Consider the following 26920-nt stretch of genomic DNA (forward strand, 5'->3'; position numbering starts at 1 on the left):
AGAAAAGGGAACACTCTTGCACTGCTGGTGGGAATGTACAGCCACTATGGAGAAAAGTACGGAGGTTCCTTAACAAACGTGCCTTCTTAAGTCTTTTGTCATTATAGACACTTACGGTTTCAATCTAATGCCTTTGCAAAAAATGCTTCCCCTTCAAGAAGATTTATAGAAAGGACTTTTGGATATATACAAGTTTCTGACTTTCAGACCATAATGCTGAACTGTGTAAGAAATTGAAGAATTCTAATGAAAAACCTGATGGCCTCATAAAGCTGTTAACCAAAAAAGGATTAGTTATACAGGATGGAGTGAACTGGTGAATATGGTTATTTTTATGGTTTCTATCTGAAAAAATTACCGGTTTAAATCTGTGTTTTCCAGGTATAAGGAGACCTTCCCCTCAAACTCATTATAACTTACAGAAATTTGGTAAATTATACTTTTTTGTAAGCAGAATTGAAACATTTATCTTATCTATCTGCTCCCTCCAGAGTTTGGAAACTCTTAGGTTCCCTGCAGCTTTATCAGATAAATTAGGAAGGCTATCCCCCACTAGTGGTTACAGAAATCCCAAGGTATTTTGGAGACCTCAAAAAGGGAGGAATTCACCTACATAGGTTAGGCAAAAATCTGTGATAAACCCTTGGTGTGACTTTCTTAGCCCTGAGAGGTCCTTTAAAAGTCCAGTCTGAGACTCCTTATAAAAGTTTCAGCAAGGGCTTCCCTGGTGGCGCAGTGGTTGAGAGTCTGCCTGCCGATGCAGGGGACACGGGTTCGTGCCCCGTTCTGGGAAGATCCCACATGCCGCGGAGAGGCTGGGCCCGTGAGCCATGGCCGCTGAGCCTGCGCGTCCGGAGCCTGTGCTCTGCAACGGGAGAGGCCACAACAGTGAGAGGCCCGCGTGCCACAAAAAGAAAAAAAAAAAAAAAGTTTCATCAAGTAAAAAGTCTATATGATCAATTACAGTTATATAAATCATCAAACCAAGTTTACTGAGACCACACTTATTTTGCAAACCATTTAGTTTTAATTTGGTTACATTTAGTAGAAAAGAGGGTAATTTTAGAGAGAAAAAGATTTTACAATGAATGTTAAATCCCAGTTTTGTTAATGGAGATCTGTAATTATTAAGACTCATCTCCCACATAATTCTTTGCTGTTATGTTATATTAATGTAAAGTTTAATCGAATCACTATTATTATTTTTTAGAACAACAGACATAATATCTCACAGTTTCTGTGGAAACAGATATAGGAAAACAGGTGCAACTTAGCTGGGAGTGTCAAAGCCTCAGGCTCCGGCTCTCAGGCAGGCTGCCATCAAAATATTGGCAGGGGCTACAGTCATCTCAAAGCTCAACTGGGGGCTTCCCTGGTGGCACAGCGGTTGGGAGTCTGCCTGCCGATGCAGGGGACACGGGTTCGTGCCCCGGTCGGGGAAGATCCCACATGCCGTGGAGCGGCTGGGCCCGTGAGCCATGGCCGCTGGCCCTGCGCGTCCGGAGCCTGTGCTCCGCAACGGGAGAGGCCACAACAGTGAGAGGCCCGCAGTGCCGCAAAAAAAAAAAAAAAAAAAAAAAAGTTTCAGCAAGTAAAAAGTCTATATGATCAATTACAGTTATATAAATCATCAAACCAAGTTTACTGAGCCCACACTTATTTTACAAACCATCTAGTTTTAATTTGGTTACATTTAGTAAAAAAGAGGGTAATTTTAGAGAGAAAAAGATTTTGCAATGAATGTTAAATCCCAGTTTTGTTAATGGGGATCTGTAATTACTAAGACTCATCTCTCACATAATTCTTTGCTGTTATGTTATATTAATGTAAAGTTTAATCGAATCATTATTATTATTATTATTTTTTAGAACAACAGACATTATCTCAGTTTCTATGAGCCGTGGCCGCTGAGCCTGTGCATCCAGAGCCTGTGCTCCACAACGGGAGAGGCCACAACAGTGAGAAGCCAGCGTACAGCAAAAAAACAAACAAACAAACAAAAAAAACACAAAAACTCAACTGGGGGAGAGTCCCCTTCCAAGACTGCTCATGTTGCTGTCAGGTCTTCCTTCTTTGTCACATAGGCCTCTCCACTGGCTCTCTGAATGTCCTCATGACATGGCAGCAGTCTACTCATAAGGAGTTGGGAGATTGTTGGGGAAGGTCCACTCATTGGGCAGAAGTCAGGTTACAGAGAATAATTCACCAATCACTGTCCAGCAGCGGGGTGTGAATGTGCAGGTGTTTCACGGCCACCTGAACGCGCCAGTCTGCGTGGCGGGCAGAAGACACTGTGCTGGACGCGCCGCGGCTCAGGTAGCGCAAGTTGGAGAGCCTGTGGTGCGGGATGGTGGGCAGGGCACTGCAGATGGCCTCCTCGTTCATGGTAGTGGGTGGCGCAGGCACTCAGGCAGCCGGTCGATTCCCTGCGAGCCGGGTTGGCAGGCCCTACAGCCTGCCGGACATTAGGTCACGAGGGCATCCATTCTCCGCGCAGCCCACGCCAAGCCGCTGCTTATCCGGAGCCGGAGCGGAGTTTAATTGCATTATTAAAGGATACTCTAAGTTTGTTTCTGAAGCTTATCTCCGTAATTTCTTTGGATGAAGATCAGATGCCCCATGACCTGCAACCAGGGGATTATGCATACCGGAAAAGACAAAATTTAAAGGACTATCTCCAACCTGGAGAGAAGGACCCTTTTCAGGTACTCTTAACTAGCTTATGCACAGCAAAACTGAAGGGAATTGACTTTTGGATTAATTTCCACTCACAAAGGGCCCCTGCACTGGAGTGGCCTATAGAGAGGATGGCTGACCTTGAAAATCACCTCAAAACAATGCTCAAACAAAGGAGAAACTACACTCACACCAGGGCGAGAAGACGACGACATCAGAAGTAGACAGCTTGCCCGAGATCCTGGACCTGGCTCATTTCCCCTTCCCTTGAAGCTCTCTTACCTCCCTTCAAAGCGGGAGACGGGGTGCTGCTGAAGTATGAAAAAGAGCAATGACCTGAGCAGCAGCAGCAGCCTGAAGAAAAAAATGAAAGGGATCTTATCTTAGCACGTTCTTCTTACTACTCACGCCTCTCTAAAATTAGATAGAGTAAAACCGTGGGTACATCATACCAGAGTAAGAAGATTATCAGCTATTGACCAGCCAAGCCTGCCTACAGCCAACAGACTCCTGAGAAACAGACATCTCACCCTTTGGGAAACTTTAAGTATTTGTTCCGACAAGTGGAATGAAAGTTGTTTTCTTATCCTTTCTCATACCTTCTACCTATAGATTCACATGCTGATTATTTCGATAATTCTAACTGCTAGACATGTGGTCAGCTTCCTATTTCTGGGTCTTCAGGATTGCCTTGATAGGTTTTCCCCATACAGGGAATGGTTTGGAAACAACTGGCTACAATAAGTCTCTCTGAAGTGCCGGTTCCAGACTGGGCTTCAGACTTACTCCCCTGAATTCCCAAGGAAATGAGATCTGTTCTGTCTACTAACGTTCTAGTTGTCACTCCTCTTACTTCTAACTGGGTCTGCTACACCAAAATGGCAAAACAAAGGTTTGAGTTCTTAATCACACAAGACTCAGATCCAGGACTTGGAACTCAAATACTTCTAATTTGTTATCTATTCCCCAAAATTTAGGCAGGAATACGCCCCAGCTCAGCAAGAAGTAGTTAAAGCTGTTGTCGCCCCGTTCCCTAAAAGATTTGGGGAAAGATACAGCTGAAGTGGGGATGAAAACCGAGTCCCCCGAAAGCTGAGTTCCTCTGCCGAGTTTACGATTAACATCTCTATCCAAAACGATTGTTCCCTTTTCTTGTCCAACATCTGTTCTCCTCAAGATTGAGGAATATCAAAGAAAAGGAAGGGATCGATGCTGAGTAGGGCCCTCTGGGGCTCCTGGGCCGGGAGGCCTTTTTGTCCCCCATTTCTTGTAAGCAAGACTCCAGCCTCCATGACCTTCCCTGAGTTCCAAAGGGCAGACCTGAACAGTTGCTAATCAAGGGAGGAGCAGCCACAAAACCACCTGAGGCAAGATTAAAGTGACCAGAGAAGCTCAGGAGATTAGGAGACCCTGAACACACCCTAATCTTGTCAGCAACCCCACCCTTTTGAAACTCTGCAGAAGAAAGAAGAATGCAAGACTGTTACTGCCTTGATCCTTATCACATACCTCTGACCACTACCCCTGACTATACAACTTCTCCCTATTCCCCAGTGAAGGGGGGCACAGTTCTTGAGGCCCTAGCCTACTGTGTTCCCCTTTGCCTGGCAAAGAAATAAAGCCACTCTTTCTTTCTCCTCCATCACTCTGTCTACATATTTCTGTTTGGCACTGGTGCACAGAGAGCTAAGATTTTGGCAACAACAGCTGATACAGAGGATAGCATAAATTTGGGAATGTTGCTGAATCAGTTTCCCAAACTTCTCAGATAAGAATCACTTGGAGGGAATTCCCTGGCAGTCCAATGGTTAAGATTCTGTGCTTTCACTGCCAAGGGCATGGGTTCAATCCCTGTTTGGGGAACTAATATTCCACAAGCTGCGTGGCGTGGCCAAAAATCACTTGGGCCATCTGTAAAATATACACACCACCAGTCTTCCCCAGACATTCTGACTCAAGAAGGTTGAACTGGGGCCTGGGAATCAGTAAAAGTACACCAGTGGCTTATCTTCAACGTCAGGGGGAAACAAATTAGATTATTATATTTAGGCAAATATTTGCACCGTAATACCAAAGACCCTGGAATTGCCAAAGGAGATTAAACTACCAATAGGAAAAAAATTTGTCTATTTTTACACTGATATGGAACCGGTGTTTTGGAAACACAATCCTGACGTTACCTTCTCAGGCTCCACCCCACTCCCACTGAAAAATTTCCCACTGCTTTTAGAATATAGACAAAACTCCTTACCATGGTCCACAATGCCCAGAGTCATGGTTTCCTTCCTACTGCTTCTCTATATCCAGTACCCATCTTTCTGGTCTTAATTTAAAGATGGCCCTTCTCTAGGCTAAGGCTAATCTCTTCGACCCTTGGTGCTCCTGAGGAAGTTTCCTCATTTGTAAAATGGGAATAATATTGATCTCATAGATGGTTCAGGATTAAATGAGGTCAGGTAAGAAGAGCTCTCTGCACAGAGGGGCTGGCACAGTGAATGATAGCTATTATTTAATCAAATCAAGCTCTGTTTCTACTTCACATTCAATTCAGTTCTTAAACCCACTTGTCATCTGGTTTCTGCATCCACCATTCCAAAGAAACTATTTTCATTAGGCTCACCAACTGCCAAGTCCAAATGACATATTTCAGTCCTTATCTGACTGACCTTTCTGCAAATACTGGACATTGCTGACCATTCCATCCTCTGAAATTCTCCTTTGGCATCCCAAAAAACTGTATCCTGGTTTCCTCATACTTCTCTGGCCAGTCTTTTAAAGTACCTTTTGTGGTTCCTTCATTGCTTACTTTTTCAAATTAAAAAAAAATGTTTTATCACAGTAATACATGCATATTTATACGCCAATGAGAGCTACTCAGCAAGGTCTTCCTTGACCATTAAGTTAGAACCCTCACCCCATACCCTCTCACATCACTTTGTTTTGTCTTCGGAGTACTTCTCTCACTCTGATTCACTTGTTTGTCTCCCCGCCCCCACTAGATCCTAAACTCTTTGAGGGAAGGGGGTATGTTTTATTCACTGCTGTATTCAGAGCACGAAGAATAATGCCTGGCACCCACTAGGCTCAATCAGCATTTGACTGACTGAAATATCCCCCACATTTAATCAATCACTTGTAGATTCTACCTCCTCAATTCTCTCAAATCTTTGCCCACTGTTCTTGCTTCACAACTGACTCATATCTTGCTTAAATGACTGCCACAACCATCTCCAGTCCTATTCTATAGTCCATATCCCAAATTGCAGCTAAAGTGATCCAAATCCTTCAATAGATTCCTACTGCCTTTAGGATTATGTCTAGATTCTTTAGCAAAGCATATAGAGCTCTCCATGATCTGGACCCTGGCTAATTCTAGTTTCAGCTTTTGCCAGCCCCTTCCATATGCACCATGCTCTAACCATCCCTATTTATAGTCACATGCAAACTGCTTTACCTTTTCTGCTTCTACACCATGACAGCTGTGTTGCTGAGGACCTTTGGGGAAAAATCACACAATAAAGTAAATCGGTACCATTTTAAATAAACAGCCTTTAACCTCATTTGTTCATTGAACACCTATAACAATCCTTTTATGGATCCCATGTCAGCTCCAGCTCCCATTTCCCTCATGACCATTAAAAAAAAATACCAAGAAACACTTCAACATTAATAGAAGGGTTTACAGTGAAGAGAATGCGCCCCTCCCCAACCCTACCTCACTCCTAGAGGTGTTAAGTTTGAAGTGCAACATGCGGAATCTTCTCTGTGAATATGCAAATATGGATTTACATTCCTTTTGTCTCCTAAACAAGTGAAATTAAATGTCACCTGCTATTCTAAGACTTATTTCTTCAAGAATATCTTTCCTATTAGCACATGTAGATTTTCCTCATTCTTCTTCAATAGTTGCATATTTTTTGACTGGACGTACCGCAATTCAACCTCTCTGCTACTAATGGGACATTTAGCAGGTTTTCGGTTTTTCATTCTCTCTCTCAGCAGTTCAACACTTTTATTCGAGCTCCCATCCCATTTTCACTTTTCTCACAAGGATGATTTTACCTATTCCACAGAGGAAACTGAAGCTATGAAGTGTGAATTCCTCCAACTTTCTACCTCCCTCATCTATAGGCTGATCTGTAACTCCAACTCCTTCCTTCCTTTGTCTGGGGGGGGAATCTCTTCTCCTATAGGAGGAAATGCTATCTATGCTAACATTCCTTCCTGTTTTCACAGAGGTCTTTCCAACAATTATCTTCTCTTGCTTTTTTCCAACCCCTCCTTCTCTATTGCTTTCTCCCTTAAGCCTACGCAAGCGTACTTATTTATCTTCCTTTTTTTTTTTTAAATTTTGGCTGCGCTTCGCAGGCTCCGCATGCAGGATCTTAATTCCCTGACCAGGAATCAAACCTGCGGCCCCTGCAGTGGAAGTGCAGAGTCTTAACCACTGGACAGGCAGGGAAGTCCCTATTTTTCTTCCATCTTAAGACTCTCCCCCTCTTTTATTCCTCACAGCCTAGCTTCTTTTTTATTTTTTATTTTTTTTCAGCCTAGCTTCTTGAAGGGGTAGTCTATGATCTCTCTTGTCACTTCCTCATCTTCCATCTGTCCCTCAACCTCCTGCTGGCTGGCTTCTAATCTCACTCTCTTGCTAGCTAAGGTCACCAGGGACCTCCTAGTTGCCAAACCCCAAAGCTCTCAGGCTTTATTTTACTTCTCTGTGGTATAGATGCTAAGTCTTTTTCTTTTTTCCTTTAAACCTCCTTCCTTGGTTTAAGAAATATCATTCTTCAAGTTCTCCTATTTCTGACCACCCCTAAAAATTGGTCTATACCAGCATTCTGCCCTCCATACTCCTCTGACTCTACACAGGCTTCCTGTGTGATCTCACCTACTCCCAAGTTTGCACAAATCCTAAGCTTTCTACCTATCATAGTTTAAACACACATGCTCCCAACCGAACTTAGCTATTTCTCCTACCTTCCACCCTCAATCTGTTCAGTGAATGGCCATCACCATTTACCCAATCACCTAAGTCAGAAACCTAGATTCCACTTTTTTTTTTTTTACTTTCCATTATCCAATCAGTCACCAAGAGGTACCTCTCATTTCACGCCTACTGCCAATGCCTCAGCCAGTTTTAAGTCTCCATCATCTCTCATCTGGCATCAGCCCTCCCCAGCCCATCCATTTTCCACACTGTGCCAGTGATCTAAGATGAGCATTTGAACCTGAGCCTTGTAAATAATCACTACACTACATATGTTTCCTATATTCCATCCATCCAGAACTACTTGTTGTTCCATGAACAGACCATGTACTTTCATGCCCCTAAGCATTCTGTTCCCTCTGCCTAGAATACTTCCCCCGCACTGACCCCGGCAAACTCCTCCCTACTCTTCATGATCTATCTGAAGGGTTCCCCTCTACGAAGGCTTCTTATCCTCACTTCATAAGCAGAGTTGGTAACTCCTTATCACCATGAAACTTTATAAATATTTATTGCAATGATCATTTCTTATTAAACTTATTTATATTTATGTGTCTACCACTCATTCTAGACCTTAAGTGCCCTGCCATCAGAAACTGTATCTTAACGTCTGTATCAGCATCTAGCAGACTACTTGATAAAAATAGGTGGCTCGATAAATGCTGAATGAATGAATACCATGTACCCATCCAATCAAGCTAAACCAAAATTCTGGAAGCCACCTTTCATTCTTCCTTCTCCACTCCCAAATGCCAATTGGTCATCAAGTCCTGTTGATTCTATCCCCTAAACAGCTCTCAAATTCATCCCCCTCCTCCCCATCTTAATGCCACAGCCCTGGTTCAGGCTCCACTACCCCATACTTGAACTAGATTTGCCCCTCTCCAAACCACTCTCCGCACTAGTGCTGGAATTTTTTTAATTTTTTTATTCCAAAAATCATACATTCTTGTAAAAAATTCAAATACAGAAATAAAAGCACAATACCCCACCCAGTATACACACAAGCATATAGCCCCCTCCCCTCCAATCCCACTCCCCAGAGGTTATCACTGCAAACAGTTTTGTGTATATCCTTTCAGACCTTTTCCTTTGCATATACATATAAGCACATATAAATACACACACATGGGTTTTGTCATTTACAAAAACGGTATCACACTTGTTACATGATTGTTCAATTTTTCCTCATTTAATATACAGAAAATTCCTAAAACACAAATCTGATTATATCACTCCACTAGAGCGCCTCATTTCTCATAATATGAATTCATATGCATTAGCATCAAAATCAAAGCTCTTGACGATATGCTTCCTATCCATCTTTCAGTCTCATCTCTAGCCATTCCAGCATTCGAGGGACTGGAACATAAACCACCTTAAATCCTTTCTGGAACAAGGCTGGTACAAACAAACAAACAAACAAACTAGGAACACACTCTGCCATTTCTGGAGTTCGTCCTTTTCACTTCATGTTACACTCTGCCTGCACTTTTCCATCTGGCAAGCTCCTACTAATTAATTCTTCAACAATCAGCTTAAAAATTACCTCTAGGAAGACTTCCCTGACTTTTTCAGACATGATCACTCTTCTTTTTTCCCCTATACTTTATATCTAGCTTCTTAATTGCACTTATCTCACAGTACTGTAATGATTTATTAACGTCTTGAATTCCACCCCCCCTCCCCCAACTTGATGGTGATATTGTTCAGTGAAAGGAATGCGTCTTATTTCATTTTGCATCCCAAGGTTTTGATGGAACGCTTACCATGGAGCAGACGCTCAGTAATGAATCTGTTGAGGATTTTATGATTCTAGGAACATTTACTGAGTACCTACTCTGCACAGAACCATATCCTAAGCATGAAAAGAAACAGAAGACACAGTCTTTGCCCTAAGGAACTTACCATTTCCCTACCATTTCCCCTGGGGGGGAGGGACAGAACACATTTACATGGCAACATATCATTTCTGACATATAGGCTGTTTCAAACATTTAGTTATTTGCCTCCAATCCATTTAGGAACAAGGCATTGTATAATCAAATAAATAATAAAATAATGGGCAGTTCAGTTTGTCCAAGAGGTTTATGTTTTTAGTGTGGCATAGAGTCCACCAGAATCCAATTCTCTGTCCCAGCAGAGGGGCTGTCCCCTGTTCCAGCCTGCAAATTAGAAAACTGAGATGATACCATGCTTGGAAATTTTCTAATACATCAAGAGGACATAAAGTTATTAGTTATTTCATGATTTCTCTTCTTTCCCCAGGAAAGAATGATACTAAGAGCAATAAATGGAGTTAAAGGGGACACTGGAGAAGATTACTCTCTGTTAGTGGTAGGGGGAAGGGGGTTGCTTGGTTTTAAATCAAAGGGTGGCACTGCCCCCAGGAAGATCAGGAGAGGTGATTTTTTATCAGTTACTTACTTACTAAATTTTTTTTTTTTTTTTTTTTTTGTGGTACGCGGGCCTCTGACTGTTGTGGTCTCTCCCGTTGCGGAGCACAGGCTCCGGACGTGCAGGCTCAGCGGCCATGGCTCACGGGCCCAGCCGCTCTGCGGCATGTGGGATCTTCCCGGACCAGGGCATGAACCTGTGTCCCCTGCATTGGCAGGCGGACTCTCAACCACTGTGCCACCAGGGAAGCCCTTACTTACTAATTTTTAAAGGCTACGGTACTAGTTAATCTGGTGATTTCAAGATCAGACACTGTACAAATATAAACAAATGGGGGAAAGGTGAACCACCTAGGCTGGAGAACAGGGAAGGCTGACCAAGGAGGCCCAAAGGAAGCCTCATTCATCAGAGTCCAAGTCACTGTCCCCAGCAATGGAGTGGAAATCCTCACTGTCCTCCTCGTCCTCTGACAGGTGGACCTGGCTTAGTACGCTCGGCCCAGAGCGCTGCTCTTCCTCCTCCTCATCTTCTTCCTCCTCTGATACCTCATACCCACCGATGCTGCTGAAGCTTGTGTCTTGGGTGTTCGACTTGGGATCAGGCTCCTCATAGCTCCCATAACTGAGAAGAGAAACATGTCATCTCTCAAGCTCGGACACCATCCTCTAGCTGACCAGTCCCGTTCTTGGTGCCACCAAGGGATCAGCCCATCTCACCTCCCCTGGACACTAAAATGATGGTTCTGGACTGTTCTACAGGTCCCTGAGAGAAAAATGATCCTATTCAAAAACATCAACTTGCCAACTTCATATACGCAAGAACCTGAATGAAAGAAACTCCCCTACACCTGAACAACACACTGCCAGCTTACATGACCATAAATGCTCTGAGAGCCTCATAGTTTCTTCTGCCACTTACAGCTTCACTCATCTACATATCCAATTAGTCAACAGTCCTGAAGATTCTACCTTTTCAATATATCTTGTCTCTACCCCCTCCTTTCCAGCCCTATTCTGCCTGCCTTGGCTTAGTCCTTTGTGATCCCTGGCCGCCTGCACCACTGAAATCAGTCTTCATGCCTCCAGTCTTGCTCTCCTCCAATTAATTCTTCACATTTCTGCCAGAGTGCTGTTTATTTTTGTTTGTTTGTTTATTCTTAATTTTACTTTAAAAAAACCACAAGTAATGCACGTTCACTGGTTAAAAAAAAATTAGAATATACACCAGAAAAAAAGAAAAAGAAAAAAAAACACCAATAACTCTACCACCCAGAGATAATCTTTTGGTATATGACCTTCCAAATTTTTTTCTATGCACTTCACTTTGATGCTTAAACATTTTCTTTTTATTTACAAAATTGGAATACTCTACATACTCTTCAGGAATCTGCTTTTTCACTAATGTTTATAATGAACATCCTTCCATGTCAATAAACATACATCTATATCATCATTTTAATAGCTGCATGGTATTCCACTGTATGGCTGTAACAGGATTTATTTCAGTCTCTCACTAGAACATTTAAGCTGTCTTCAATTTTCCCACTATTAGAAACAATGCTGTGATAAACATCCTTGTACAAACATCTTGATGAAGGTATTTTATTGTTCCCATGGAATAACTTCCTAGATATGGAATGTGGGGGCCAAAGGGGATGCCAGCTTTTTAAGTTTCTGATTTATAATGATAAATTGCTGTATCTCTCTCACCTACCCGTTTCAATTTACCTTATCAACCAGTCATTTCAGAATGTCTTTTTCCTCATGCCTTTTTCAACACTGGGCATTATCATTCATTTTAATCTTTGCCCATCTTATAGGTAAAAAAATTGCATTTCATTGTTTTATTGCATTTCTTTCTTAGGAAAGCTAATTTTTCATATATTTATTGGCCATTTGCATTTCTTTTGTAAACTGTTAATTCATGGCTTTTGCCCATCTTTCTTTTGGGGCACAGAGCAACTTTTCCAAAATACAGATCTGATCATACTACGCTCATTCAATGTCTGCCCCAAATTTTCAGACCCTTCATGATTTGGTCCTTACCTACTTCTTTAAACTGTCTCTATTACACGGATCATGATCAAAACCTCCAGCCACACTGAGCTACTTGCATTCTCTAGAAGTGTTTCATGTCTCTGTGTCGTCATACACGCTGTTCTTAGTCTCTGGAATGTCCTTCACTTTCCTTTTCATTTAGCTGATTCCTATTCTGATTCAGCTCAGCTTCTCTAACCAGCTCCCCTACTCCACTCCTACCCAAGTCCCAGAAAAATCCTGTCGCTGCCTATCAGAGCACTTTTCTTGTTACACTGTGATCATCATCTGTTTGCCTGTTTTAGATTTCCCACTAGACTAAACTCCTTGAAGCAAGGACAACATCCTTGCTTTTGTACTTGTAAATATCTGCTGGATGAATAGACTCTTACTGCTTGCTGGATACCTGTGGCTTAGATGTATCATATGTACCTTAAATCCAACATGTCCACAGACAAATTCATTTTTTGCCTCCTTTCCCACTCCATCTAATACCTGTTTTTCCTCTTTCTTCTCTCAGTGACATTCCCATTCATTATATATCTAATCTCCTTACCTCCTAAATCCAATTGATCTACCCTCTGAACAGTTCTTGAATATGTCCCTTCCCTTTCTTCCACTCCTAATAGATTCTAGCTGAATTCCTTATCACTGCCCTAGAGTTATTTAACACACAAATTTGATGTTACTTTCTTTTCCTTAAAGTGATGATTCCCATTAACCACAATCCAAATGTCTTAGCATACCAGTTAAGGTCCTCTACAGTATAATCCCTTGCTACTTCTAGAGTCACAACGCCCAGCAACCTCCCTTCTGTCTGGAATTTACTTTGCTATATTTCTGTGCCTTTGAACATACTGTTCCATCTCTAAGGATCTCCTCACCTGTTGCCACTTAGCTACTTAGTAGACTCCTATTCATCCTGTAAGGCCCAGTTCAAATGTTCCCTCATCTGTGACACTTTCCCTGATTACTCCAAGCAGAGAGAGATACTCCCTCCTCAGTGGTGACTTGGCACTTTGTACTTAACCTATGTTATGTAGCTCTCATCACACTGTATTTGTAATAATTTCGTTGTATCAGTCTCTTCCACTAGACTGTGAGCTCCTCAAGGGCAGGATATGTCTTGCTCCTCTGTGTATCCCCAAGGGCCTAGCACAGTGCCTGGCCCTAGTAGGTGCTCAGGAAATGTTTGATGGATGAAAGTAATCTGATGCTGGGCCCTCTGACATCATAGCTGGGCACTGATGCCACAGCCCTGTAGCATGTTGCTACCGATTACCTGATGTTGCTATCCTCCAAACCATGAGAAGCCTCCCCACCGTCTCCCTCATAGGACATCATGCTTTCTTCATTTTCCATGCCCATCCTTGTGTTCTCCTGAAGCATGCGGGGCTGTTTGGGTCTTATCCCACCAGATCCCACATCAGAGTCACTTCCACTTTCACTCAGCTGGATAGCTGTGAAAAGAGACAGATCTTGAGATAAGTCTGACAAAGAATTAACATCATTGGCTTAGTCTTCCAGAACTCGTTAATCCCATGCATCTACAGAGGCATCTTGCCTGGACTCCTCACCTCAGAGGATTGCCTAGGGTCAACATTGACAAGATCTGTAGTTTGGAAAGAGAATTAAAAAATCATTTCCTTTTTCCATTTCAGTGCTATCTATCTGTTCTTCCCCCCGCCATCATGTCCTCCTATACTCATCCCCTGCTATTGTCATTAATCCACAAAAAAATCCCAAAGCAGGATCTTTTTCTTCATTTTCCTTCCCTATTGCCACATATAACACTTCTATCTCGTTTTTATCAAGTATTTAAATCAAAACCGCTGCTTTGGCATTGCCTTTTTGACTGTCATCTTTTGTACCTCCTGTGTTGTATTTTTTCACCTCTTCTAAGACTAATAAATTTGATCAGCCTATGAGTGAGTGCTCAGTACCCTGAGGTCTACTAATGGGACTTCAATAAAAGAGCAATTTCTGGTAACAGCATATGTGGCCCAGAGCTTCCTCCCAAGTCCTGAGGGTGCCATGGTGAGCTACGTACCAGAGAAAGGGTTATCTCCTTCTTCATCACTCCCAGCATCTTCCTCATCATCTTCTCCTTCAGACATAAGCAAATCCTCATACAGGACACTGGCTTGAGGCTGTTGCACAGTTCCCTCCTCTTCATCTGCAAGATCACCATCTGCATCTTCACCTTCCTAAATGAGACCAGTTGAGGATCAAAGTCCCATTAATTGACCAAGTAAAAGACCAGAAGCCACCACCAGCCGCACCCCCCTTGCTGCCTTACAAGAAGTTACATAATTTTGGTGGATAGATTTGTTTAGCTGGTTCTTACAAGTCAGATTGGGCCTCACTATGGAGACCTTCTGATAGCGCCTGGGGATTTGGCCTGTCCTGTACTACTGGGGCTCCTACCATATAAGGGTATAATGTAACCATGAGCTTTCTGTAAGCATACTCACTGGGGCTGGAGTCTTAGGTTTCCCATCCTCCTCATCATCATACCCTTCAATATCTACATCAGAGTCTTCCTCGCCCAGCCTACCTCGGCCCTGGCGCATCTGAGTAAGGAACACAAATAGCACATCATTGAGGGACGTGCCAGTAGGAGGAGTTAACCGAAGGCTCTCACTCAGGACCGATGCTCCTCCCTGATATCCCAGCCAACCCCACAGCTAGTGGGGGCTGTTTACACAGCTCAAGCCATGTGCATTTTCCCCCATTCATTCTTTGGAAATCACAGGTAGGGTTAAAAGAAAGAAAAACAAAAACCCAAAGAACAGGAAGGCCTTGGTCTACTATTACTGTATCATCACAAGGAGACTCCTCCTTTCTAAACCAAGCTTTCCCTAGCTTGTGTTGGACTCTGGGACAGAAAAACCCTCCTGGATTTTGCACTCTCCAGTGGAACCCTGACTGAGATCAGCTGATAAGATTTCTGGATTCAGATCAGGAGTATCTGCTGATACCTCAAGAAAAGGCCAACTTAAAAAACTTAATTTTAAGAATAACTTTAATTTAGATAACTCATATACAGTAAAGTAGCAGGGCAATTATTTTGAACTCTGTCTCTGAATGCAGTTGGTCTTTCTAGTCACCTGTCAGGCTGCTGTGATGCCTCACACATTTTTCACACTTGTACCTTCCCTTAAGTTCTGCTGTGCCTGACTCTGCCCATGGTGACAGATAGAAGACAATGCCAGTCATGCGACCTGCCACCGTCCCACCTTGAAATCACATTTCCAGGCCTTAATTCCCAGGGCCAAGGGGTCCAATCATCATCCTTGACACATGTCCACACACCACCACCATCACTCCCCCATCCCCTACCCCCAAGCACACTACCAATCTCACAAAGAGAAAAAGAATATCCTACCTGTGTCACCTGCTTTTCTGGAGTGGCAGTGGGAATATCCAGGACAGACATATTGCTCTCATCTTGAAATACAGAGGCATCTCGAGACATACTGAGGGATGTGTTGGTATCATACAAGTCAGGAGGCTGTGGCACAAATCATACAACTTAGCTTCTATTTAGTAAAGGGAGCAAGAAATACAGAGAACTCCCCTTTAGAGCATTCACTGCAGAAAAAGGTCATGCAGAACAATCCATTTAAAGAGAAAACATAGTTTTGACATAGTTTTATGGACAGATTTTTGGGTATCTCACAAATGTTGCTCATTCTAGCAGAGAGGCATCTGATGTATATGATCAGAAGCCTGAAGCAGAAAAGCATCAAAGCTATGGGACAATTCTATGTCCTAACAGCCTTTATGGTCAATAACCTAATTTCTTCTAAGCCTTGTCTTATTGTTTTTAGGCCCAGGGCTTTATACCAGTGCCATTTAGATTGTTTGGTTTAGAGACATCTAATAGAAAAGGGGATAAAGAAATTTCAGTTCCAACCAGAGCATGGAATGGGGTAAGAGCTTATGAGCTCACCAGAGGATGCTACGAGGCAAAATGGCATGGTGAAAAACCATGGACTTTGGAGTAAACTGCCCTGGGTTTGAGTCCTGGCTCTACCATTTGCTAGCTGAGTAACTTTAACAAATTACTTAATTTCTCTAAGCCTTGATTTCCTCAACTGTGAAACACGGATGATAATGTCTACCTCACAAGGTTGTTCGGGAGAATTAAGAGATATGTATATGCTCCTTACCCAATGCTTGGTAGTCAACAAATTATAGCTTCCTTCCTTCTTCCCTCTCCTGAAGAGAACAGGGGTTTAACAAACCGTCTAATTCAGTGAAAGGAGGGCAGGAGGGACTAAAAAAGAACAGGCTGGAAAAGTAGGAAAGCATTCTCTAAAAAGCTGGCTGAGGGTAGAAATATTATGTGGCTATTAAAAATGTTTTCAAAGACTATTTAATGAAATAAAATGCTCATGATATAATGTGAAGCGAAAACAAGACAAGATCATAATGACCAATTTCACTTTAAAAATATGTCTATAGGGCTTCGCTGGTGGCACAGTGGTTGAGAGTCCGCCTGCCGATGCAGGGGACACAGGTTCGTGCCCCGGTCCGGGAAGATCCCACATGCCGCGGAGCAGCTGGGCCCGTGAGCCATGGCCGCTGAGCCTGCACGTCCGGAGCCTGTGCTCCGCAACGGGAGAGGCCACAACAGTAAGAGGACCACATACCGCAAAAAAAAAAAAATGTGTCTATAAACGCACACGTACACGCATTACAGATTTGAAACACGCCAAAATGTTCACAGTGGTTGGTTCTTTCTGACTGGTGGACTTGATTTTAAGTAACTTATTTATTCTGTATATTTTCCAATGTGTCCCAATGAACATGTTACTTTTATCAACAAAAAACCCACATGTGTTACTTTGCTGTTGGTTTTGTTGTTGTTGTTGTTTTTAAAGTAAACAAGGCTGATTGGGAACAGGGTTTTGGAGAAAGAGAGGCAAAACAGAATTCAAAGCATTACACTGCAAAAAAACTAGTTGTGGAACAAAAGAAGAGAAAATCAGGGAATGAAACGCTATGTGGGAAAATGTAAAGCAAGCAATTTTAGAGAAAGTGTTAAGCTGAATGTATGGTGCAATATAAGCTGGGTAGAAATAGTTGAGTGAAAATACATTATTGATTACCACCATTTAGAGCTGGAAGTAAAGTAAGATTACTGTCATGTTTCTACACAACAAAATTGTATTATGACAGGTTAAACTTACACAAACACACTTTAATAGCATTTGGGTTTGAGAGTAGTTATGAGTAAGGACAATCACTCATGCGCATCTTCCTCAGGTTTAGAAATAATGCACTGGGCTTTCTAATTTAAAACGTGTATATATGAGTGAAGGCAATGATCAGAGAGTGAACTGGAATAATGAAGAGGCAATACCTACACCCTACTCCTCATAGGAGATCCTCTTAACTGCACAAAACAACAGCTACTGCTCCGGAGGAAGAACAGTTGCCAGGTTTTCCTCCACCATTTGAGATAGTGTGGGAGGGGAAGGGAAGAAAGGAAGATGGCTTCTGGGTCTAAGGGTCTGACTCACCAAAGGGCTAGCCTTAGGCTGTCACAGAGCAGAGCAAACACGCCACTCAGTAGTTAGACTCTCCTGGGGAATGATGGCTAAAACCCAGGCTTTAACTTACCACAAAGGGTCTTGTGGAAGCTGTGGGCCTATTAGCAAATAGGACCTTCCTGGGCAACATCACTCACCCAAGCCCCCTTGACCCAATCTGCCCACACACTCCAAGAGCCTTTCCTTGTTCTGGGCCTGGAAGACGTATCTTAGGGCTCTTTATACTTGGCCCCTCAGTGGCCTAGGTTTTGGGGTGAAAGAGAGAGTAAAAGATAGGTAAGGAGAGTGCATGAATGAGATATAGACAGCAATTATCCAACAGAGATCACACAGGTTGCATTATTAGTTCAGAGTGAAACCTGAGCAGAATGGAAAAACGTTTTCCAGTGGGAATTGGGAGAAATATGCATTAGAATATTTGGTTAAATTTGAAAGAGCCTCTGAGAACCCTGTAGGTGACTTTCATACAGATAAGGAAATAAACATTTCCTGAATGTCTACTATGTGCTGGGCAAATGACCTTGTTTAATGTTTGCAACAACCTTGAAAAGTACATTTTAGAGAAACGGAAACTGGATTAGAGGGGTTAAGTTAACTTCCCAAGTTCACAAAGCTAGATAGCAGCAGAGCTAAGACTCAAACCCAGGACTGTTTTATACCAACCTTCATGTACTTTCCACTTTACCATAGTGCCTCCAATACAGTTATATTCTGGTAAGTCTTATTATTCAAATATACCAGCCCTCTAAGAGTATAGTATAGATGAAAGAGACTCTTAGTACATTCAAGGGTCAGATCAGAAAGAATAAAAATTTCTTATTAATCTTGCTCTCTAGTCTTTCACATGAAAATTGAAGAACACTATAAAACATTACCTGTCTTCATTTATGGGGAGAGCGAGTCAATCCAGGAAAATGGGTGACATCTGAGCTACACTGAGATATCTCAGAAGGAATGAGTAATCAGGCATCTATAAGGCACAGGAACAATGTGGCCCATGTCTATACTCTAGGGATGTCCTAGAACCCCAATGCATGAGGCAAGGGAGCCCCAGAGACTCAAGAGAATGCCTCTGGCCATGGTAGTCAGGAATCTGGTATTCCTAAATACTGCCTAAACAACTAAGATCCCACCCCGTTCATTCATCCCATATCTGTCTCTTCTGGATTCAACAAGGCTACCAAGACCCACGGCCCTCACTCACCTTAGCCTTTGAGAAGACAAGAAAGCACACGAAAGGCATATGAAGAGGAAGGACAGAGAAGAAGGGTATCTCAGTAAATACATCTGTTAACATGCTCCCAAGTTCCCAAACCAAAAAGAAAACTGTAAGAGGAGGCTTCTAGTCCTCAGACTCACCTGAGGTGTGTAAGGCCCTGGGGTCATTGGGTCCAAGCTTTCTAACTCTGCTTCCTCCAAAGCTGCTTCTTTAGCTGTGCAAATATCCTTCTCAAGTTGAGTCAAATGCTCATCATACTGAGAAATAAAGAAAATTAGTGAATTCATTCAACATTTGTTTTAGACACTGGGGATACAAAAGTTGTAAAAAGAGCAAATGAAAATCCCTGTCTTCGAAGAGCTTCTATTCTAGTGGCAGGACACATATGGTAATTAAAGTAAATAATTACATAGTTTATTAAAAACATTTAGTGCTAGGTAGGAAAATAAAGCAGGGAAGGAACTAAGGGATGTGGGCTGAGGTTTGGGGTGGGATATTACATTTTAAAACAGGATAGGCAGAGAAGGCCTCCTCATCACTCTAGGGAACAAAGGGATTCCAGAAAGCTAGATCCTAAGGGGACCTCCTCTTTACCACTTACCTCAGTCAATGTCTGGTAACAGACGTTCACAATCTCCTGAGCAGTCTTGGTATACTGACTTTCAGGCCCTAAAAATGAAAAGAGAATGCCATTACCTTTGCAGACTTCAGTTCCAGAAATTTACATTCTGTCACCAGCGGTAGTGTCCCATTACCCTAGATCCAAAGAATCATGCTTCAGCTTTAACTTGGACTCTTGCTCTACTTTTGGAGGTAGAAAATTTCAAACACATACAAAAACAGAGACACTAATAAAATGAACTCCCATGTACCCATTACTCAATGTCAATGATTATCAATACATGGTCAGCCCTGTTTCATTTACACCAACTTTGACACTTCCCAAATTATTCTGAAGCAAATTGCAGCATTTCATTTCATCCATAAATTGTTCAGTATGTGTCTTTAAGGACTCTAAAAAAATAACTATGTATGATACTATAATGGTAGATACTTGTCACTATACATCTGTCAAAACCCACAGAATGTACAATACCCAGAGTGAACCCTAATGTAAACTATGGACTTTGGGTGATAATGATGTGTCAACGTAGGTTCATTGATTTTAACAAATGTACCACCTTAGTGGGGGAGGCTGATAACAGGGGAAGCTGAGCATGTGTAGGGGCACAGGGTATATGGGGACTCTGTACCTTCTGCTCAATTTTGCTCTAAACTGCTCTAAAAAATAAAGTCTATTTAAAAAAAAAAACAAACAACTGTATTACACCTAAAATAGTTAACAATAATTCTTTAATATTATTAAACAGCCAGTCAACATTCAAATTTCCCCAACTGTTTTACAAATGTTCTTTTACATTTGATTTTTTGGAATCATAATCCAAATAAGGTCCACACACTGCATCTGACTGATGTAAGACACTTTAGTCTATTAGGTGATTCTTAACCAAACTACACAGCTCCCCATACAGTTTTTGTTAAGTTTTAGATAAGGCATGTGTTTAGATAAGTTTTAGATAAGGCATGTGTTTAGATAAGTTTTAGATAAGGCATGTGTTTCCCAGGTTACCTTGGTCCCTACCAGAGCTGCTTAATTCATTTACGCCCGGACCCTGAAGGCATCTGAGTTTTTACTCCCTGCCTTAATTGCTTTATAATATTCTTTAACATACTGTTCATTCACCTAATCATTCATAAAACATTTTTGAGTACCTTCTAGGTGCCAGGCACTAGACACAGAAAGGAGTAAGATATAGACCATATCCTCAAGAAGTTATGGTCTAGCACAGTGAGATAGACTATAAACAAATGGGGCAATACAATGCAGTGAAAAAATCTATACAGGGCTCAGTAGAGGCATAGAGGAGGAAGTAGCCAATTTAGGGATGTAAGAAGGAAAGCAGAATTAGGAAAGGCTTCTCAGAGGAGGTGATGCTTGAATTAAATGTACTATTTATCAGGACGTAAAGGATAAAAAATATACCACAAGTGAAGTTTTCGTGCCGTAACTACTCTATTGCAAGCTATTATACAAATAAATAACTCTCCTTCAGTTAAAATCTCTCACAAGCATAGGTCATCTGTTCTTTTATTTATTTATTTATTTATGGCTGCGCTGGGTCTTCGTTGCTGCATGCGGGCTTTCTCTAGCTGCGGTGAGCGGGGGGCTGCTCTCTTCGTTGCGGTGCGCAGGCTTCTCATTGCCGTGGCTTCTCTTGCTGCGGAGCACGAGCTCTAGGCGCGCGGCTTCAGTAATTGTGGCACTCGGGCTTAGTAGCTGTGGCTTGTGGGCTCTAGAGCACAGGCTCAGTAGTTGTGGCGCACAGGCTTAGTTGCTCCGCGGCATGTGGGATCTTCCTGGACCAGGGCACGAACCCGTGTCCCCTGCATTGGCAGGCGGATTCTTAACCACTGAGCCACGAAGGAAGTCCCAGGTCATCTATTCTTTATAAAAGATAAGTAAAGCTGTGTCCTCACACAAACTGACTGTGCCAAACACAAACCAGAAAGAAAACGCAGTCAACCAAAAGATATTCAGGACATGTATAAAGACAGCCAGAGCTGGCTCACAGTCAAGAACAGTCTGAGTGATAAGAAGACCGAAGCTGAAGTTTCTGAGTTCTAATCTTCTAGGGCCACCAGTAGGTTGGGTCCTCAAAGTACTGATGGACACAGACTGCAAAAGTTATCAGACAAGCTTTCATGTTGATAGAAATGCATGATGTTAGAGAAAACAGCCTGCATACAGGTTAGAGCCCTCCTTCACCAGGCCAGTACATCAGCTTATTGCAGTATCCTGGCTCTTATACCTACCTACCTGACTCATCCCTCAAACTCCAGCCTATAGAATAAGAATTCAGCTCTTCAGTTTTGAAACCTAAACATACACCAACGTTTTCAATATCTCAGTGCTCTCATAATACAAGGAAAAATTAGTTTATACATTTGCAGTTTTCTCTTACTTTAAACCATTTAAAAAATGTGACCTCGGGCTTCCCTGGTGGCGCAGTGGCTAAGAATCCGCCTGCCAATTCAGGGGACACGGGTTCGAGCCCTGGTCTGGGAAGATCCCACATGCCGCGGAGCAATGAAGCCCGTGCGCCTAGAGCCCGTGCTCCATAACAAGAGAAGCCACCACAAAGAGAAGCCCACGCACCACAACAAAGAGTAACCCCTGCTCGCTGCAACTAGAGAGAGCCTGTGTGCAGCAACGAAGACCCAATGCAGCCAAAGATAAATAAATAAATAAATTTGTATTAAGAAAACCCTAAAAAAGTAAAATAAATACCCACTAATAAAACCCCCAGAATATAAAAAAATACACTTACTTATATAGCTGACATACTTCTCTGTGTGTTTTGATTACTAGCTGTGTCTGTTCTCAGTTTCTGACAGTCCATGCTCTCAAGAGCTACAAGGGTTTCAGCTATTTAACTCTATTATAACTCTATTATTAACTCTATTATATGCAAAGTGGCACTGAAGTATAATATTTTGGATCAAAGATGGTGGTGGAGTTGGCAAACCACTGTTAACATCACCAAAAACGGATAAAAATACAGATATTTTCTTAACCCTACCTATACCAGAAATTTGTTTGTTCATTTATTTATTTATTTATGGCTGCACTGGGTCTTCGTTGCTGCACACGGGTGGTGAGTGGGGGCTACTCTTTGTTGTGGTGCATGGGCTTCTCATTGCGGTGGCTTCTCCTTGCGGAGCACGGGCTCTAGGCGTGCAGACTTCAGTAGTTGTGGCACGCGGGCTTAGTAGTTGTGGTGCACGGGCTTAGCTGCTCCATGGCAAGTGGGGTCTTCTTGGACCAGGGCTTGAACCTATGTCCCCTGCATTTGCAGGCGCATTCTCAACCACTGTGCCACCAGTTAAGTCCCTACACCAGAAATTCTTGAATGGAGTGATGATGAGTGAGATCCATGAACCCCTCAAACTGTAAACAGAATTCTGTATATAATACATATTTTTCTGAGTAGAAGATCCATAGTTTTCCATCAGATTCTCAAAGGGGTCCATAACCATCTCCATAATGCTAAAAATATTGCTCTATATTCTGCAGCAATCAGGTGCTTACCAAAAGTAGGATGATCAGGGCTTCCCTGGGCGCAATGGTTGAGAATCCACCTGCCAATGCAGGGGACACGGGTTCAAGCCCCGGTCCAGGAAGACCCCACGTGCCGCGGAGCAGCTAAGCCCGTGCGCCACAACCACTGAGCCTGTGCTCTAGAGCTTGCGAGCCACAACTACTGAGCCCACGTGCCACAACTACTGAAGCTTGCGTGCCTAGAACCTGTGCTCTGCAATGAGAAGCCACTGCAATGAGAAGTCCGCACACCGCAATGAAGAGTAGCCCCCGCTCGCTGCAACTAGAGAAAGCCCATGCACAGCAACGAAGACTCAACACAGCCGAAAATAAACAAACAAACAAATAAAAGTAGGATGATCAGCTTTAAGTTTCTCAGCTTAGGAAGAGAAGAGTCATCCAGTGAAAAGACATACACAGACAACAGGGCCTCTGCGGGAATAATAAAGATACTGTGGCTATTGTGGGGAAAAAGAGGAGGCAGAAACTGAATTCCAATTTCCCGGTCTCTAAAGGATTACTATACAGAAAATCAGAATTTATGAAGAGCAATTTCCAGGATGACATGAAAATGAATGTGAAAGATAAAACTGTCTATGAATTATCACTGTGCCCTACAGGAGAACAAGTGACCCATTTGCAAAATGAAATGTTTTTCTGAATAATTTTGTTTTTCTTCTCTCTCCTTATCTAGTAAATCATGGCAAAGCAACTGCAAATATCTAAGAAATATATTTATATTTATACTTTGCCTCATTCATAAGGATTGGCAGTAGCCTACAGAATCACATGTAATTCAAATCAAATGTCCTTAAATAGTGATAATTCCAATGACAGCTTTGGAAAGTTGATATTCCACCAAAATCAAAGAAAATTCCTTTTGTCATTTCTAAGTTAATTTTCCTCTTTAGTAATGTCAGGAGAAGAGAAGAAAGTTACAAGCTTTGTGGTTCTAGTTAGAGAGGGAAAACAAGTATTATTGCTATCTAAAAGGTTTCAGAGAAAAATACCAGTTGAGTTGGTGAGCAGTCCTATGCAACCAAGAGAAGAGGGTTTGTGATCACTCCTAAGCTCCTATTTCCTTTGAGAACATTTCCACAAATACTAAAAATAACCTTCCTCCTAAGAAGATGAACACTGTGCCAAAACAAGCATAAATTATTATCCTGACAGTGAACAGTGTGGGGGATATGCATGTGTTGCAATGTGAATCATTAACATTAAAAAATAAAATCTCGGGACTTCCCCAGTGGTCCAGTGGTTAAGACTCTGCCTTCCAATGCAGGAGGCGTGGGTTTGATCCCTGGTCGGGGAACTAAGATCCCACATGCTGTGTGGGGTGTGGCCAAAAACCTAAAAAAAAAATAAAATCTCAGTAGCAGTAGAAAGCTTAAAAAAAATCAGTGCCAGATTTAAAAAGAAAAAAAGGAAAAATGTGCACAGCTAATTCCTAAAGAAACTAGAATTACTAAATTCAATTATGCATAGTCCACAGATCCCAAAAAAGATGAGCTTGGGCTCTCCTAATTCTTAGATATTTATCTCAAACTAGGTCCAGAAAAGGTAAAAAGAGAAGTGAATCTAACCTTTCAGACTGTAGCTAGGCTCTTTACATTAGGTATGATGTAGATCAAATGCAAATTAAGATGTTTAGTTTCCAAGATAAGAGGTTTGAGCTCTCAAACCATTGTAACAGAACTTTACTCAGAATCTGGATTAGAAACTCAAGAAGCTAGAAAATCCAGAGGGGAACTGGGGTAATAAATCTCACTGGGCATGGGTAGGATTTACATTCAGGACCTACCTCATTAAAAGTCCCAAAGAATGTTAAAATACTTTTTTCCCCCAAATGGACCATTCCATTTAGCAACTTAAAAACTACACATATAGCCTTAGCTAAACACACTCATCTCATATTTCTACAATTAGAAAAACAACAATATAGACAATTCAAAACACCTTTTCTTGTAGAATAAAATTTATAACAGCCTAACTCTTCATTTTTAAGTACTTACTGGAAGCCAGGTATAGTGCTAGGCTCTGATGATACGAAGATACAAAAATAAAAAACAGAACAAAACAACAAAAAACAAGAGATAAGTCCTTGTCCTTGATGCCCTTTCACGGCTTCATGGAAGATAAATATACACAAATTCATAATTTCAACAACATACCAAGCACTAAGGGATCATAGAGAAAGTAGCAACTGTGTCAGAGAATGAGGCAGTGTTAAAGAACACTTCTTTGAAACTGTGTTCATCAGGTCAACAGTGATATGCTAACTGCCAAATCCACTCAACATTTTTCAGACTCAACCCTAGAAGTGCTATGTTACATACGCAATTGACGTTCACTTCTTTTCCTTGAAATTCTCCAAGCCCGAGCTTCTACTGCACCACACTTCACTTTTTCTGGGTACTCCACCTCTCTCTCTCTTTGACCGTTAGTTCATTCAACAGATATTTACCGAGTGTTTACTATGTGCCAAGAATTATCCTACACACTGGGGATATGAGACAGACATGGTTCCTGCCTCCATGGAGCTTAGAGCAATCACTTATTAGATTTAGGCCATTTTTCTTTCTGTGCCCATTTTTCTTTCTATACTCTTCACCTAACTCTACATGATGCCAACTGTAATAGCTTATATAGAATAAACACGGGGAAGTTAACATTGATTTATATCCTTCATGGTAATAAGGTTTTTTGTTTTGTTTCTCCTGGCACCACAGAAAATACACTGCCTTGACAATACATTATAGAAACTCCCAGGCTGACAGAAAGCCTATTTTTCTATATCTCCTTTTTCTTTTAATAAATAATAATTTTTATTTTCCCAAATGCTGTTTTTGGAAATGTGGGCTTTGTTGTAGCCTTAACACTTTCTGGTGCATATTTGTTTTCTAGCATATTATAATATCTCACTCACCATAAGTACAGGACTTTCAGTGAGATGATGCCTTGTAACAGATTGCTATATCACTATTTACTAGCTCAATACAGTACATAAGAGAAGAGGGCTAGTAACTTATGGACATCCTATGTCTATTCCCTATCAAACTCAAGCAGATAATGAATTCTTGAACAACAAGTATTCTCACAGAAATGAAATGTCAAAAGACAATTATCACTGGGCAATCTCCCTCTACTTCAGCCACAGTATTTATTTATATATACATATACACACACACACATTTTATTGAGGTATAGTTGATTTATATATTAGTTTCAGGTGTACAACATAGTAATTCAAAATCTTTATCGATTATACTCCATTTAATTATAAAATATTGGCTGTATTCCCTGTGCCATACAATATATCACTGTACCCTTTTTATACATAGTAGCAGCCACAGTATTTTTTAAAATTGACGTACAGCTGATTTACAACGTTGTGATAGTTTCAGGTGTCCAGCAAAGTGATTCCATTATACATCTACATATATCTATTCTTTTCTGATTCTTTTTCATTATAGATTATTATAAGATACTGAATATAGTTCCCTGTACTATACAGCAGGTCCTTGTTGATTATCTATTTTATATACAGTAGTGTGTATTTGTTAATCCCAAACTCCTAATTTATCCCTCTCCCCACCTTCCCCCTTTGGTAATTGTAAATTTGTTTTCTACGTCTGTGAGTCTATTTCTGTTTTGTAAGTAAGTTCTTTTGTATCATTTTTTTAGATTCCACAAAAAAGTGATATCATATGATCTTTGTCTTTCGCTGTCTGACTTACTACATTTAGTATGATAATCTCCAGGTCCATCCCATGTTGCTACAAATGGCATTACTTCATTCTTTTTTATGGCTGAGTAATATTCAATTGTGTGTATGTATGTGTGTATATATATATTACATTTTCTTTACCCATTCATCTG

At 41.6% G+C, this 26920-nt stretch overlaps 1 protein-coding gene across 11 annotated transcripts in view; it reads right to left on the minus strand.

Annotated features, from left to right (window-relative positions):
* Positions 1-909: 909 nt before the first annotated feature.
* TAF1 (TATA-box binding protein associated factor 1) overlaps positions 910-26920 on the minus strand; it is a 97926-nt gene continuing 71915 nt past the window's right edge. For 3 of the 11 annotated variants that reach the window (XM_060002381.1, XM_060002377.1, XM_060002375.1), the window contains exons 33-39: positions 19481-19548; positions 19020-19136; positions 15488-15613; positions 14574-14672; positions 14150-14306; positions 13382-13559; positions 10100-10684 (exon numbers count right to left, since the gene is read on the minus strand). In XM_060002381.1, the coding sequence (XP_059858364.1) occupies positions 10462-10684; positions 13382-13559; positions 14150-14306; positions 14574-14672; positions 15488-15613; positions 19020-19136; positions 19481-19548 (968 nt within the window). In that variant the 3' untranslated portion in view covers positions 10100-10461. Of the gene's footprint in view, positions 3031-5342; positions 5482-6130; positions 6172-10099; positions 10685-13381; positions 13560-14149; positions 14307-14573; positions 14673-15487; positions 15614-19019; positions 19137-19480; positions 19549-26920 lie in introns of those variants that run through there. The other 8 variants (XM_060002383.1, XM_060002382.1, XM_060002380.1 and 5 more) reach the window with 7 other exon arrangements.

The sequence above is a fragment of the Delphinus delphis genome, chromosome X, assembly GCF_949987515.2.
Source record: "Delphinus delphis chromosome X, mDelDel1.2, whole genome shotgun sequence".
NCBI lineage: Eukaryota > Metazoa > Chordata > Mammalia > Artiodactyla > Delphinidae > Delphinus > Delphinus delphis.